The 12,431-nt window shown below is 39.2% G+C and overlaps 1 protein-coding gene across 14 annotated transcripts in view; it reads right to left on the reverse strand.

Annotated features, from left to right (window-relative positions):
• kis (chromodomain helicase DNA binding protein kismet) overlaps positions 1 to 12,431 on the reverse strand; it is a 52,824-nt gene that overhangs the window by 25,386 nt on the left and 15,007 nt on the right. For 7 of the 14 annotated variants that reach the window (XM_089848152.1, XM_089848153.1, XM_089848158.1 and 4 more), the window contains exons 15-25: positions 11,634 to 11,826; positions 11,465 to 11,554; positions 11,262 to 11,362; positions 11,057 to 11,156; positions 10,363 to 10,669; positions 10,193 to 10,278; positions 7,956 to 8,015; positions 4,099 to 4,310; positions 2,665 to 2,872; positions 2,465 to 2,583; positions 760 to 2,189 (exon numbers count right to left, since the gene is read on the reverse strand). In XM_089848152.1, the coding sequence (XP_089704278.1) occupies positions 760 to 2,189; positions 2,465 to 2,583; positions 2,665 to 2,872; positions 4,099 to 4,310; positions 7,956 to 8,015; positions 10,193 to 10,278; positions 10,363 to 10,669; positions 11,057 to 11,156; positions 11,262 to 11,362; positions 11,465 to 11,554; positions 11,634 to 11,826 (2,906 nt within the window). The remainder of the gene's footprint in view (positions 1 to 759; positions 2,190 to 2,464; positions 2,584 to 2,664; positions 2,873 to 4,098; positions 4,311 to 7,955; positions 8,016 to 10,192; positions 10,279 to 10,362; positions 10,670 to 11,056; positions 11,157 to 11,261; positions 11,363 to 11,464; positions 11,555 to 11,633; positions 11,827 to 12,431) is intronic. The other 7 variants (XM_089848161.1, XM_089848159.1, XM_089848155.1 and 4 more) reach the window with 7 other exon arrangements.

Raw genomic sequence — 12,431 nt, forward strand, 5'->3', positions numbered from 1 at the left:
TCCCACTTCAATATAAAAAAAATGCCGAAATCTCACTTCAATATCTAAAAACGCCGAAATCTCACTTCAATATCTCAAAATGCCGAAATCTCACTTCAATATCTCATAATGCCGAAATCTCACTTCAATATCTAAAACTGCCGAAATCTCACTTCAATATCTAAAACTGCCGAAATCTCACTTCAATATCTAAAAATGCCGAAATCTCACTTCAATATCTAAAACTGCCGAAATCTCACTTCAATATCTAAAAATGCCGAAATCTCACTTCAATATCTAAAACTGCCGAAATCTCACTTCAATATCTAAAACTGCCGAAATCTCACTTCAATATCTAAAACTGCCGAAATCTCACTTCAATATCTAAAACTGCCGAAATCTCACTTCAATATCAAAAATGCCGAAATCTCACTTCAATATCAAAAATCCCGAAATCTCACTTTCAATACCAAAAATTCCGAAATCTCACTTTCAATACCAAAAATCCCGAAATCTCACTTTCAATACCAAAAATCCCGAAATCTCACTTCAATATCAAAAATCCCGAAATCTCACTTCAATATCAAAAATCCCGAAATCTCAGTTTAAAAAAAATCATAATTTCAAAATCTCGTTATCCACTTATAACCTCGGAAGTGCACTAATAAATCTGCAAAACTACAAAATCTCCCTCAAAATCTTGAAAATCTGGTGTCATGAAATTCTATAATCCCATATACTAAAATTCCAAAAGTCCGACCCTTCAGTAAAAGTACTTACTTGAGATTCGATATTAGACGGGGCTTCTTCCTTGATACCCTTTAGCGAGGCGGTTTCAACGTCAGTTTGAGCGTCTTCTGTCAAACTGGCTTTTTCCTCCGCTGCGGCGTTTTTATCATCTATTGACTTGTCCTTCTCGGATATTTCCATGGATTCCGTTTCAGTTTGATCGTCTTTAACTAGCTCGGAATCATCGGCCAGTACTTTTTCCTCAACATCTTTCTCAATTTCCGGGGGTTGTTTTCCATCCTCGGTTTCGTCGTCACCCTTTGAAGTCGTTGTTTTTACGTCTTCATTATCTTCTTCCATCTTTTCCTCCGAGTTTTCGATGACCGTCACTTCAACTGGCGATTTTGGAGCCACCGATTCTGTTGAGGAATCTTTTTCTTTCTCGAGTTCCTTACCTTCGTTACTTTTACCGTCATCGTCGTGTACTTTAGTTTTTTCATCCTTGTCATCAATCAGGGCGTCATTTTTATCTTCATTCGTCTTGGCCTCTTCGTCTTTATCATCCATTTTCTCTTCATCAGTCGCTTCGTCATCATCCTTCGTGGTTTCATTTTCTTTCACCTCATCAGGTTTTTCTTTCTTCTCGTCATTATCGGCGTCATCAACGTCCATCGCATCCCCATCAGGAACCTTCTCTTCCTCCTTTTTACTCTTATCTTCATCACCAGTATTAGCAGCGTTGATTTCCTCCTCCGAAGATTGCTTTTGAGGTTCGTCAACTTTTCCGTCATCAACTACGCCGCCTTCGTTTTTAGATTCATCGGATTTGGTATCGGCCGGTGTCACCTCCCCATCTTTGTTCTTGGTGTCGTTGTTAACTTCGTCATCTTCCTTATCAGTCGCGTCAGGGTCGTCTTTAGACTCGACTTCCGGTTTATCTTTCTCATTATCGTTGGAATCCATTTTTCCCACGATGTCCTCTTCCTCCTTATCGGTCAGGTCTTCCGGTGGCTTGTCCTCTTTCTCCTTGTCCTCACTTTCCTCCGGGATGAGTGTGGCCACGGGTGTTGTTTCGGTATCCTGGCGTTCCAGGGCGGGTGGTGATTTTTTATCGGACAAATCGTCGGAGATCTCCTCCTCAATTTTGCACTCTTTGTCCAAAACGGGGGCGGTGGCGGCGTTTGTGTTCAGATCAGCGATGGCTTTGGCTAAAGAGACGGGTTTGTCCAATTTCTCGCCGGCTTCGGTCACCTCGACGATCTCGACCTTGGCGGGCGATGGTTCCTTGGCGTTGACGTCATCATTGGCTTCCTTCTTGGTCGTACGTATCACCAGGACACCTCCATCTAAAAGTTTCGCTTTTAATTTTGCGCATATTTTTTCGTCGTTCTCTTCCATAATACGTTTGGCCTCGAGTCGCTCCTTCATTTCCTTAAGACGAGTTTGTTCCTCGGGTGACGGTGTTAAACTTATTCCGATGCCTGTTGCCACCACGGTATTGATGTGAAAAATCAAAGGGAACCAAAATCAGTCCTAGCTCATTTTTTCCGGAAATAGGTCAATTTAAACAGGGTTGGTTTAACCCTTTTTTAAATTAACCTATCAGGCCCGGATTAATTATTTAACAGTAATGTAGGCTAATTTTAAAGGCCTCAGTTCTCCAAGGTGAACCATCAAAGTTTAAGACTCAGGGTTACAAAAATTTTGAAGACTTCATCATTGGCGAAGGAATGAAAATTTTTTAACTAATTCTTACCACCTGAAACAATAACTCCATCCGGATGCAGAACGGGATTTACGGTGTTTTTGATGATGTCCTTGAAGCACAAGTCCGGATCGTTGATTAAATGGTAATCCAAACGACCCAATCCGTATCTAGAGCGGCGGCCATTTTGTTAAAATCAAAAATCACCGACGAAAACCTTAAGAGAAGAAGGGGCCAAAAGAAAAACTAACTTGGCTCCTCCAATAAGTAAATCTTTATCGTGTTTTCCGCAAATCCACCAATCGGGTAAGTCCATAGATGGTTGACAAAGTTTTAAGCGTTCCTCGAGTTGCGGGTGAAATAGAACGTCTTCTCTGATTTTATTCAAAAGGTCTATCTTTTGTAGGCAACGCGAAGCCCTTTCTTCCGATATTGGATCAACCGTTACCGGTAAATTTTCTTTAAAATTAAACACGCATTTTTAATTTATTTCGGTTCAAGACGTTTCTACGAGGAGTCGGACGTTGCTCAAAATCCCAACCTAAACAGACACCCCGAAATCCCAACCTAAACAGACACCCCGAAATCCCAACCTAAACAGACACCCCGAAATCCCAACCTAAACAGACACCCCGAAATCCCAACCTAAACAGACACCCCGAAATCCCAACCTAAACAGACACCCCGAAATCCCAACCTAAACAGACACCCCGAAATCCCAACCTAAACAGACACCCCGAAATCCCAACCTAAACAGACACCCCGAAATCCCAACCTAAACAGACACCCCGAAATCCCAACCTAAACAGACACCCCGAAATCCCAACCTAAACAGACACCCCGAAATCCCAACCTAAACAGACACCCCGAAATCCCAACCTAAACAGACACCCCGAAATCCCAACCTAAACAGACACCCCGAAATCCCAACCTAAACAGACACCCCGAAATCCCAACCTAAACAGACACCCCGAAATCCCAACCTAAACAGACACCCCGAAATCCCAACCTAAACAGACACCCCGAAATCCCAACCTAAACAGACACCCCGAAATCCCAACCTAAACAGACACCCCGAAATCCCAACCTAAACAGACACCCCGAAATCCCAACCTAAACAGACACCCCGAAATCCCAACCTAAACAGACACCCCGAAATCCCAACCTAAACAGACACCCCGAAATCCCAACCTAAACAGACACCCCGAAATCCCAACCTAAACAGACACCCCGAAATCCCAACCTAAACAGACACCCCGAAATCCCAACCTAAACAGACACCCCGAAATCCCAACCTAAACAGACACCCCGAAATCCCAACCTAAACAGACACCCCGAAATCCCAACCTAAACAGACACCCCGAAATCCCAACCTAAACAGACACCCCGAAATCCCAACCTAAACAGACACCCCGAAATCCCAACCTAAACAGACACCCCGAAATCCCAACCTAAACAGACACCCCGAAATCCCAACCTAAACAGACACCCCGAAATCCCAACCTAAACAGACACCCCGAAATCCCAACCTAAACACCCCGAAATCCCAACCTAAACATCTCGAAATCCCAACCTAAACATCCCGAAATCCCAACCTAAACATCCCGAAATCCCAACCTAAAAATCCTAAAAGATGGCGAACGTCCAACCCCTCGCGTTTCTATATCGAAGATGGCGAAACGAACCTTCGGTTTCGGTTAATTTTCGACCGCAAACTCTTTTGCACATGGCGTAAAACGCACGAAAATATTCGCTAAGAGTTTCGTCGACTTTGCGATCCAATCGTGCGAAAGCCCGAAAATGCGACCAATCGTAATCGTTTATTTCTTTGCGATATTCGACTCCGAATGTCGAGACGGCACGGTAAAATTCGGCCTCTTCTCTTCTCGACCAACGTCTTTGTAAATTAATTTCAAGTATTTAAGTATAAGTACTTAACAACGCCATTAATTTAAAACTACTAATGGGGCATTCCATGCGATTTCGACCAGTGATGTCACCATGGGTCAATCGATTTTTTTCAAATTTGGTACACCATAAGATACCATTAAGAAACTAAGGTTTCCAAGTTTTTAGCTTAAAACTTTGAGAACTTTTTGAATAATGCCAATTTTTCAAAAACTCACTATTTTTAAAAAAAATTCTTTCATTTCTGGACCCTTTTACTTAAGGTGCCATAACTTCTGTTCTATTAATGTTTTCCTAACACAATTTAGCAGCCTTGCGCAGTAAAGCAAGGGCTATTCAACGAAGAAATCAGCGAGGTTCTATCACGAAGCGTTGTCAAGTTATTAAAAATATAAAATGAAAATTATTTTTTCGTGGGGTTCCATTCCAGGCGGGTTTTGGTCATGTGGACAAGTGATATATTGGAATATTTTACCATCGTTAGATACCTCTTGGAGAGATCTTTAAAATGAGATCTTAAAAAAAATATGGTTTTTCTTAGTTTTGATTTTAAAGACCAAAATCAAATTTCTTGATTTTGATACAATTTGAGATTTTATTTTTTTAACATTGGCAACAATGGCAATAAAAATATCTGAAATTGAGGTAGTTAGAAGAGCGCACGAGACACGCATTTCGCGAAAAAAAATACTTTCACCCCCCCCCCCTTTCAAATGAAAGGTATTTGAACTTTAGGAAGAAATATTTGGCTCTGAGGTCGAAAAATTGAATTAAGAGCCTCGTGGAAAATATCGTCTTTTTTCACAGAGAAATTATTTTATTTCGAAAAAGGGTGCAGTACCAAGCCGATGTACTAGTTTCGATCATGAATGCCTCCAACATATTTAGCAACTGATACGCCAAAATTAGAGAGTTCTTCCTTACAAACGAAGATGCTCTTCCAGCACGAATTGAGCTTGCAAGAAAAACACATGAGGAAGCGAGCTCTCACATCGCGAGGAGTAAGTTTAGTACTTTCCTTCCATTTATCACCGAAATACCAATGGACAATAATGGTATCTCATACTACGCCACATACCTATCTATCCAAAACTAGCACTACCCGTAATAAGAGCGAAATAAAGTTTTTTAATGATAACGCCATTTATTTCTAATGCGCTGAAATTAAAGGGCAGTTTCACTCTAGATTTTTATTTTCATTCGAAAGACCACATAATAGGATGTTATATATGTATTGACAACAACGCATTCAGATACCAAATATTACATGCTACGATCAATTAAGTTAATTTAGCCTAAGCCTACTACTAATATAAAATAGAATAACCAGACAATGAGGTACTATAGTGTATGAAATCCTTTCGTATTGCAAAGTATCATTTTCAAGATTTCGTATTGCAAAGTATCATTTTCAAGATTTCGTATTGCAAAGTATCATTTTCAAGATTTCGTACTGCAAAGTATCATTTTCAAGATTTCGTATTGCAAAGTATCATTTTCAAGATTTCGTATTGCAAAGTATCATTTTCAAGATTTCGTATTGCAAAGCATCATTTTCAAGATTTCGTATTGCAAAGCATCATTTACAAGATTTCGTATTGCAACTCTCTAATTTTGGGCGTATCAGTTGCTCAATATGTTGGAGACATTTATGATTGAAACTAGTACATCGGCGTGGTACTGCACCCTTTTTCGAAACAAAATAATTTCTCTGTGAAAAAAGACGATATTTTCCACGAGGCCCTTAATTACATTTTTCGACCTCAGAGCCAAATATTTCTTCCTAAAGTTTAAATACCTTTCATTTGAAGGGGGGGGGGTGAAAGTATTTTTTTTCGCGAATTGCGTGTCTCGTGCGCTCTTCTAACTACCTCAATTTCAGATATTTTTATTGCCATTGTTGCCAATGTTAAAAAAATAAAATCTCAAAATGTATCAAAATCAAGAAATTTGATTTTGGTCTTTAAAATCAAAACTAAGAAAAACCATATTTTTTTTAAGATCTCATTTTAAAGATCTCTCCAAGAGGTATCTAACGATGGTAAAATATTCCAATATATCACTTGTCCACATGACCAAAACCCGCCTGGAATGGAACCCCACGAAAAAATAATTTTCATTTTATATTTTTAATAACTTGACAACGCTTCGTGATAGAACCTCGATGATTTCTTCGTTGAATAGCCCTTGCTTTACTGCGCAAGGCTGCTAAATTGTGTTAGGAAAACATTAATAGAACAGAAGTTATGGCACCTTAAGTAAAAGGGTCCAGAAATGAAAGAATTTTTTTTAAAAATAGTGGGTTTTCGAAAAATTGGCATTATTCAAAAAGTTCTCAATATTTTAAGCTAAAAACTTGGAAACCTTAGTTTCTTAATGGTATCTAATGGTGTACCAAATTTGAAAAAAATCGATTGACCCATGGTGACATCACTGGTCGAAATCACATGGAATGCCCCTATTAATCACATTTAAATAAAGCGACAACCACGTTGTGATTATAATTAAATAAGCTGAACGTAATAATTATTTGAAAAAAAAAAAGCAAATAAATTAAGCCGATAAAGCCAAATTTACTCCGATTAAATGTTAATTAAAACCATAATGGATATCAGGAATGTATATGGCTAATAGGAATAATTGCGTAACCATTTTCACTCGACGTATCTAAGCAGATTTTGTCGGAAGAGCTAGACTAATCATTATATATGACCAAGAAGCGATATGTAGTTTACTAGGGAGAAGGTATAAATTCGCCACATTTCCAGCTTTATCTCCAGTCCAAAAGACGTAGGTCCGGAGTTAATCCCCGCCTCTAAATTATAACCAGCATCTCATTGGTTCTTGAAAACTCGCGTCAGCGCGACACGAACGACGAAAATTACGTATTTTCCGACTGAGGAGAGGCAGCGAAATAGCCCGGCCTCGTTTTACGTCCCCCCTTGTATTTTGAAAGGGGGACTGGGACTATGGCGCGCGAATGCTTAGGCATCTTATACCTTCTCCCTAGTAAACTAGATATCGCTTCTTGATATGACGAATTTTACCGCACAAATAATCTATCTCTCTGCCTGTTGCACCTTATAAACTCGCGTTCCTATTAACCAATGAAATCACAGTTATAAATACGCCATCAGAATTATGACGCCTTACGGATAGTAAGTTCTCAAACCCGGCCCACAAAACCCACAAATATAAATTATCACGGTAAAGATATAGGGACGCAATGATTCCTATTAGCTGTATGCATTCCCGATTAAATACATCATTAGGGACCGTTCATAAATTTCAATCTCGACGTTATTTATGTAAAGTCCCTTGGCAAGAAACAATATCTCCCCAAAAATATCAACTAACTACTCCAGCCAACGCAACATTATTTTGACCCCAAAGCGAACGACACGTTGAGGTTAAACGATAGGAAAAGGTTAAAGGTTAAGTTTTAAAATTAAAAACACGGTGCTTAATTAAGGTGAGAAATGCGTTAAACAAAGACACGAGCAAATGATAGTAGATGAACAAAAATAAAATAGTTTGATCATGTTAGAACATTTAGGAGGGACGCCACTGTTTGTTTGTACGTATGTTTTAGGGGTTTGTTATTATTTCTCTCTATTAGAGAGAGAGGCCCTACCTGTTCACGACAGTAGGTTTGCTAACTTCCACGACTGGTGTTGGGAATGGCCACCATATTCTAACAGACGAGAGAAGATAAGAAAGTTCCGATTTTAAACAAAAAATATTAGCGAGTCGCTAAAAACAGGGTTCATACAACGTTTGGAAAACCGATTTCACCTGACAATTAAAGAGGGTAAGGCCACTTAGTGGTTTTAGGAAGTAATTACTACGGGAATGGGAATTTTTAGTCGGAGCAGCCCCTTCAAAACAAACTTACTCAAGTCCCGAATTGTACTATACTTTATACATTTCCCTGAGTTTTCCACGAATTTTACTACAAATTATATATTTCCCCGAGTTTTCCACGAATTTTACTATACTTTATATATTTCCCCGAGTTTTCCACGAATTTTACTAAAAACTATAAATTTTCCAGTTTTCCACGAATTTTACTATACTTTATATATTTCCCTGAGTTTTCCACGAATTTTATTAAAAATTATAAATTTCCCCAAGTTTCCCCCCAAATTTTACTACAAATTATTAATTTCCCCGAGTTTCCCCCCAAATTTTACTTAAAATTATAAATTTCCCAGTTTTCCCCCAAATTTTACTACAAATTATAAATTTCCATGAATTTTAGCCAACAATTTATTTCCATGAATTTTAGCCAACAATTTATTTCCATGAATTTTCCAGGGTTTGTATGAACCCTGTAAAACTCGCTCTTGAAAAAAACCAAAACAAAAAATATTCTAAGGAAATAGAAAATAAACATGCTATAAATTTAGACGAAAGAGATCAGCTTAAATTAGAGACAATATTTAATTATATTTAAAGAAGAAAGGGGAGGTGCAGGTGATTCTTGATAGATTCTTCTAGGTTTCTAATTATAAGACCAATCTGCGTGAAGTACCCCATAATGTACGATTTTAAAATTCATTTAGTTTCATGGATAAAGAATGCGCGTGAGGAAATTTGTTTTCACGCTATAGGATCGGCAACTCCCTATCTCAAAACGACAGCTTATTCTGTATATACTCTGTTACAACATCGGTTGTCAGCACGCGCAAAGATAGGTCTCTATGTAACCTAGCTTTGTACTGCTGTCAAGAGACAATAAACTTCAGGATCTTCAGGATTTGAAATATCCTAGTTTTTTTAGCTCGAGTGCACGGACCCTTATACCTTAGTTTCAAATACGTGTAGTAGGCTGTAGGCAATTTCACACGTATTTGAAACTAAGGCCTAGAGGTCCGTGAACTCGAGCTAAAAAAAACTCGCGGATATTTTAAATCCTGAAGATCCTGAAGTTTTTTGTCTCTTGTCAGCACGGCCAAAGCTAGGTTACATAGACGCCTAACTTTGCGCGTGCTGACAACCGATGTTGTAACAGAGTGTATACAGAATAAGCTGTCGTTCGAGATAGGGAGTTGCCTATCCTATAGCGTGAAAACTAATTTCCTCACGCGCATTCTTTATCCAGATTAATTTCATAAAATTTCAAGGGTAATTTGAAATTAACACCAGCTCCGACCAATCGCGTATCGCCCGGCCTTTTTGTTAACAAAATTTCCGTGGCACGCTCTATATCTCGCGCCACGATTGTCAGTTACATCGCGCGCCATTTTTTATCAAATCTCGCGCTAAATTTCATTCGACACTGAGCATGCCACGTGAATATTGTTAACAAGAAGGTAGGGCGTTACGCGATTGGTCGGAGGTGTTAATTTCAAAATATCCGTGAAATCTTAACTAACTTGAATTCTAAAATCATTCTGAGATATTTCAAGGATGTTTCACAACACACAGTAGAAGAATCGATAAAAATCACTTGATTTTCCTTTCCACCCTCCCTTTATCTATTTATTTATTAAGACGTTTCGCGCGATCATTTTGAAGGATAGAAAGATATAGAATAGTTCTTAATAGGGCAGAAAAGGGTGCATTTTAAAGAGTTTTCATCAAAACTTATTAAGAAGTTAAGAACGAAGAAGAAAATTTAAATGTTTAAAACGGAATGGAATTCCTTTTTTTTTTACGATATCGGAAGATGACCACCGAACCTTGAGTGAGCTTATAATAAACCTTCACCGTATTTAAAAATGTTTAAATGAAATCTACCCACAATACATTGTGCTTATAGTTAAAACTCCCACCAAAATTAAATAAAATAAAAATCACCCCCAAAATTAATTAAAAATAAATGAATAATTAAATAAATTAAAAAAATAATAAAGTCTAGTAACTTACCGTTGTTGTATCTCGCGTTTTTTATTCTCACGTTCCCTTATGGCGGCTTCGAATTTTTCCCGACGTTCCATTCTCTGTTGATAAAGCTTTTTTCTTACAAATTTTAATTACTCCGCTAATTAAGCAAATATTAATCACCCCCCCTTATTAATTAAATAAAACCGACTCACCCTAGCTTTCTGGGCCATTTTCAGTTCTTGTTTCTTGAAGCTGCGTTGATACCCCGTGATGATACGCCTTAATCTGGTGTTTAAATCAGTCACCGACGGGAAAACCAGCTTCCCAAATTCACCGGGTTCGGAACTGGGTCCGGCTGCGTCTATAGATGGGTTCGTGGCCGGTTGAGGAGTGGCTGGATCGGTGTTGGTCGAAGGAGACGGACTAAGCGGGTCCTCTTCCTCCATAACTTGTTCTTCCTTGTCGCCATTCTCGCCCGGTTCCTTTGACGGTGGTTGAACATCCAACTCGTCATCGTTGCTGCAACGATAGTTGGGACGATTTGCCAATGTTTCTCGGGACAATAACATGAGTGGGGACGACTTGCCAAGGTTTCTCGGGACAATAACATGAGTGGGGACGATTTGCCAAGGTTTCTCGGGACAATACCATGAGTGGGGACGATTTGCCAATGTTTCTCGGGACAATAACATGAGTGGGGACGATTTGCCAATGTTTCTCGGGACAATAACATGAGTGGGGACGATTTGCCAATGTTTCTCGGGACAATAACATGAGTGGGGACGATTTGCCAATGTTTCTCGGGACAATAACATGAGTGGGGACGATTTGCCAATGTTTCTCGGGACAATAACATGAGTGGGGACGATTTGCCAATGTTTCTCGGGACAATAACATGAAACTTACACATTAAGTTCGGCAAGAAGAGCGGCTCCATCGGGTGGTCCGCAACGAGATAAGAAGACCAATGTTGGGTCTTGTCTCATGACGTTGTACCTTTCAAATCCTGTTGTAAACAAAAAACAAACAAACCATGCAAGAATTAGCTGACCTAGTTAATCCATTAGACCTAAAACAAAACGCGTCGAAAGACTCGAAGGTCGAGACGGACCGTGTTTGTAAACTCCAATAAGCAAGGACTTGTCGGCTTCTTGATCCCACCAAGGAGCGGGTGGTTCTCCGTCCGCGCAGGGTGTTGGCAAGTTGATCTCACTGTTAAACAAAGATCAATTAAATATGTTCCAATAGATAAGTGACCGCTAAAATGGACTGGGAAAGCCTGTAAGTAATTGAAACACGAAAAGATAAACTTACTGGGCTTGTGCACCAGAATTAACTTGGCTATGCAATTCCCCGATGACTTCGTGCTTGAGATAGTACAGGAGTCGAACCCTCAACAGGACCCTATTTAAGTTAATTAAACTAATTATTACATCGCGATGGGTAATTAAGGGTATTAATTAGAAGAGAGAAGAGCCCGTACTTATTAGCGTGTCGATGCAAGTGTCTTTTGTAACCTTCATCATTAAGTAAAAAATCTGGATTGTAACGATCATCTTTGGCCCATTCACCCCAAACATCGAGCGAGTTTGGTTGAGTGGGCGGTTTGATGTCTTTTTTAAGTTTTTTCCCTTTGCGACCTCTAGGAACTGGCGCTGAAAGACCTAAGGTAACAACTGATGTTATGACCTTTAGGATAATCTGCCCTCAAAACCAAGGCCAATACGTAGGAAACACTGCGTAGGCCTAGCGCAGAGGGCCATCGAAAAATATTACCGGGTTTTAACCGTAAAGTGCAATGGAAAACCCCGAAATACTCTTCGGAAAAGTTAAAAATTTAAGTTAAGATAAGATAAAGGTAAGACAAGTACCATTAAATTCCGAAAGAAATACTAAGGGAGAAACTAGATTGGAAAAAGATAAATATCGCGTCTAAAAACTGCCTCAGATCTTGTTGGTAGTAAATTATAGCCAGTCATAGACTCTACTCCTTTAACATGATTTTGTCATCATTTTTGGCAGTATTAGACACAGAAGATAATACCATAATAAGGAATAGGCGAGTATTGGCAGCTTGGAAACCACCGAACAGCCTTAAAGTCCCGCAAAAGATACCCAACCAAGAATAATCGCCTATCCCCGATTATACCACATAAAAGCGCCTTAAACCTTAAATCAAACCTTTATGGACCACCCCCAACGGTGCTAAAAATTCACCGGAAACTCTCGAAATAAAGAAAAGAGAGATCAAAGAGGAAAAAAACACTGTCGTAGGAGAAAA

Source organism: Phalangium opilio, unplaced genomic scaffold (genome assembly GCF_054372755.1).
Source record: "Phalangium opilio isolate 3A_F unplaced genomic scaffold, DU_Popi_V2 ptg000082l_1, whole genome shotgun sequence".
Classification (NCBI taxonomy): domain Eukaryota; kingdom Metazoa; phylum Arthropoda; class Arachnida; order Opiliones; family Phalangiidae; genus Phalangium; species Phalangium opilio.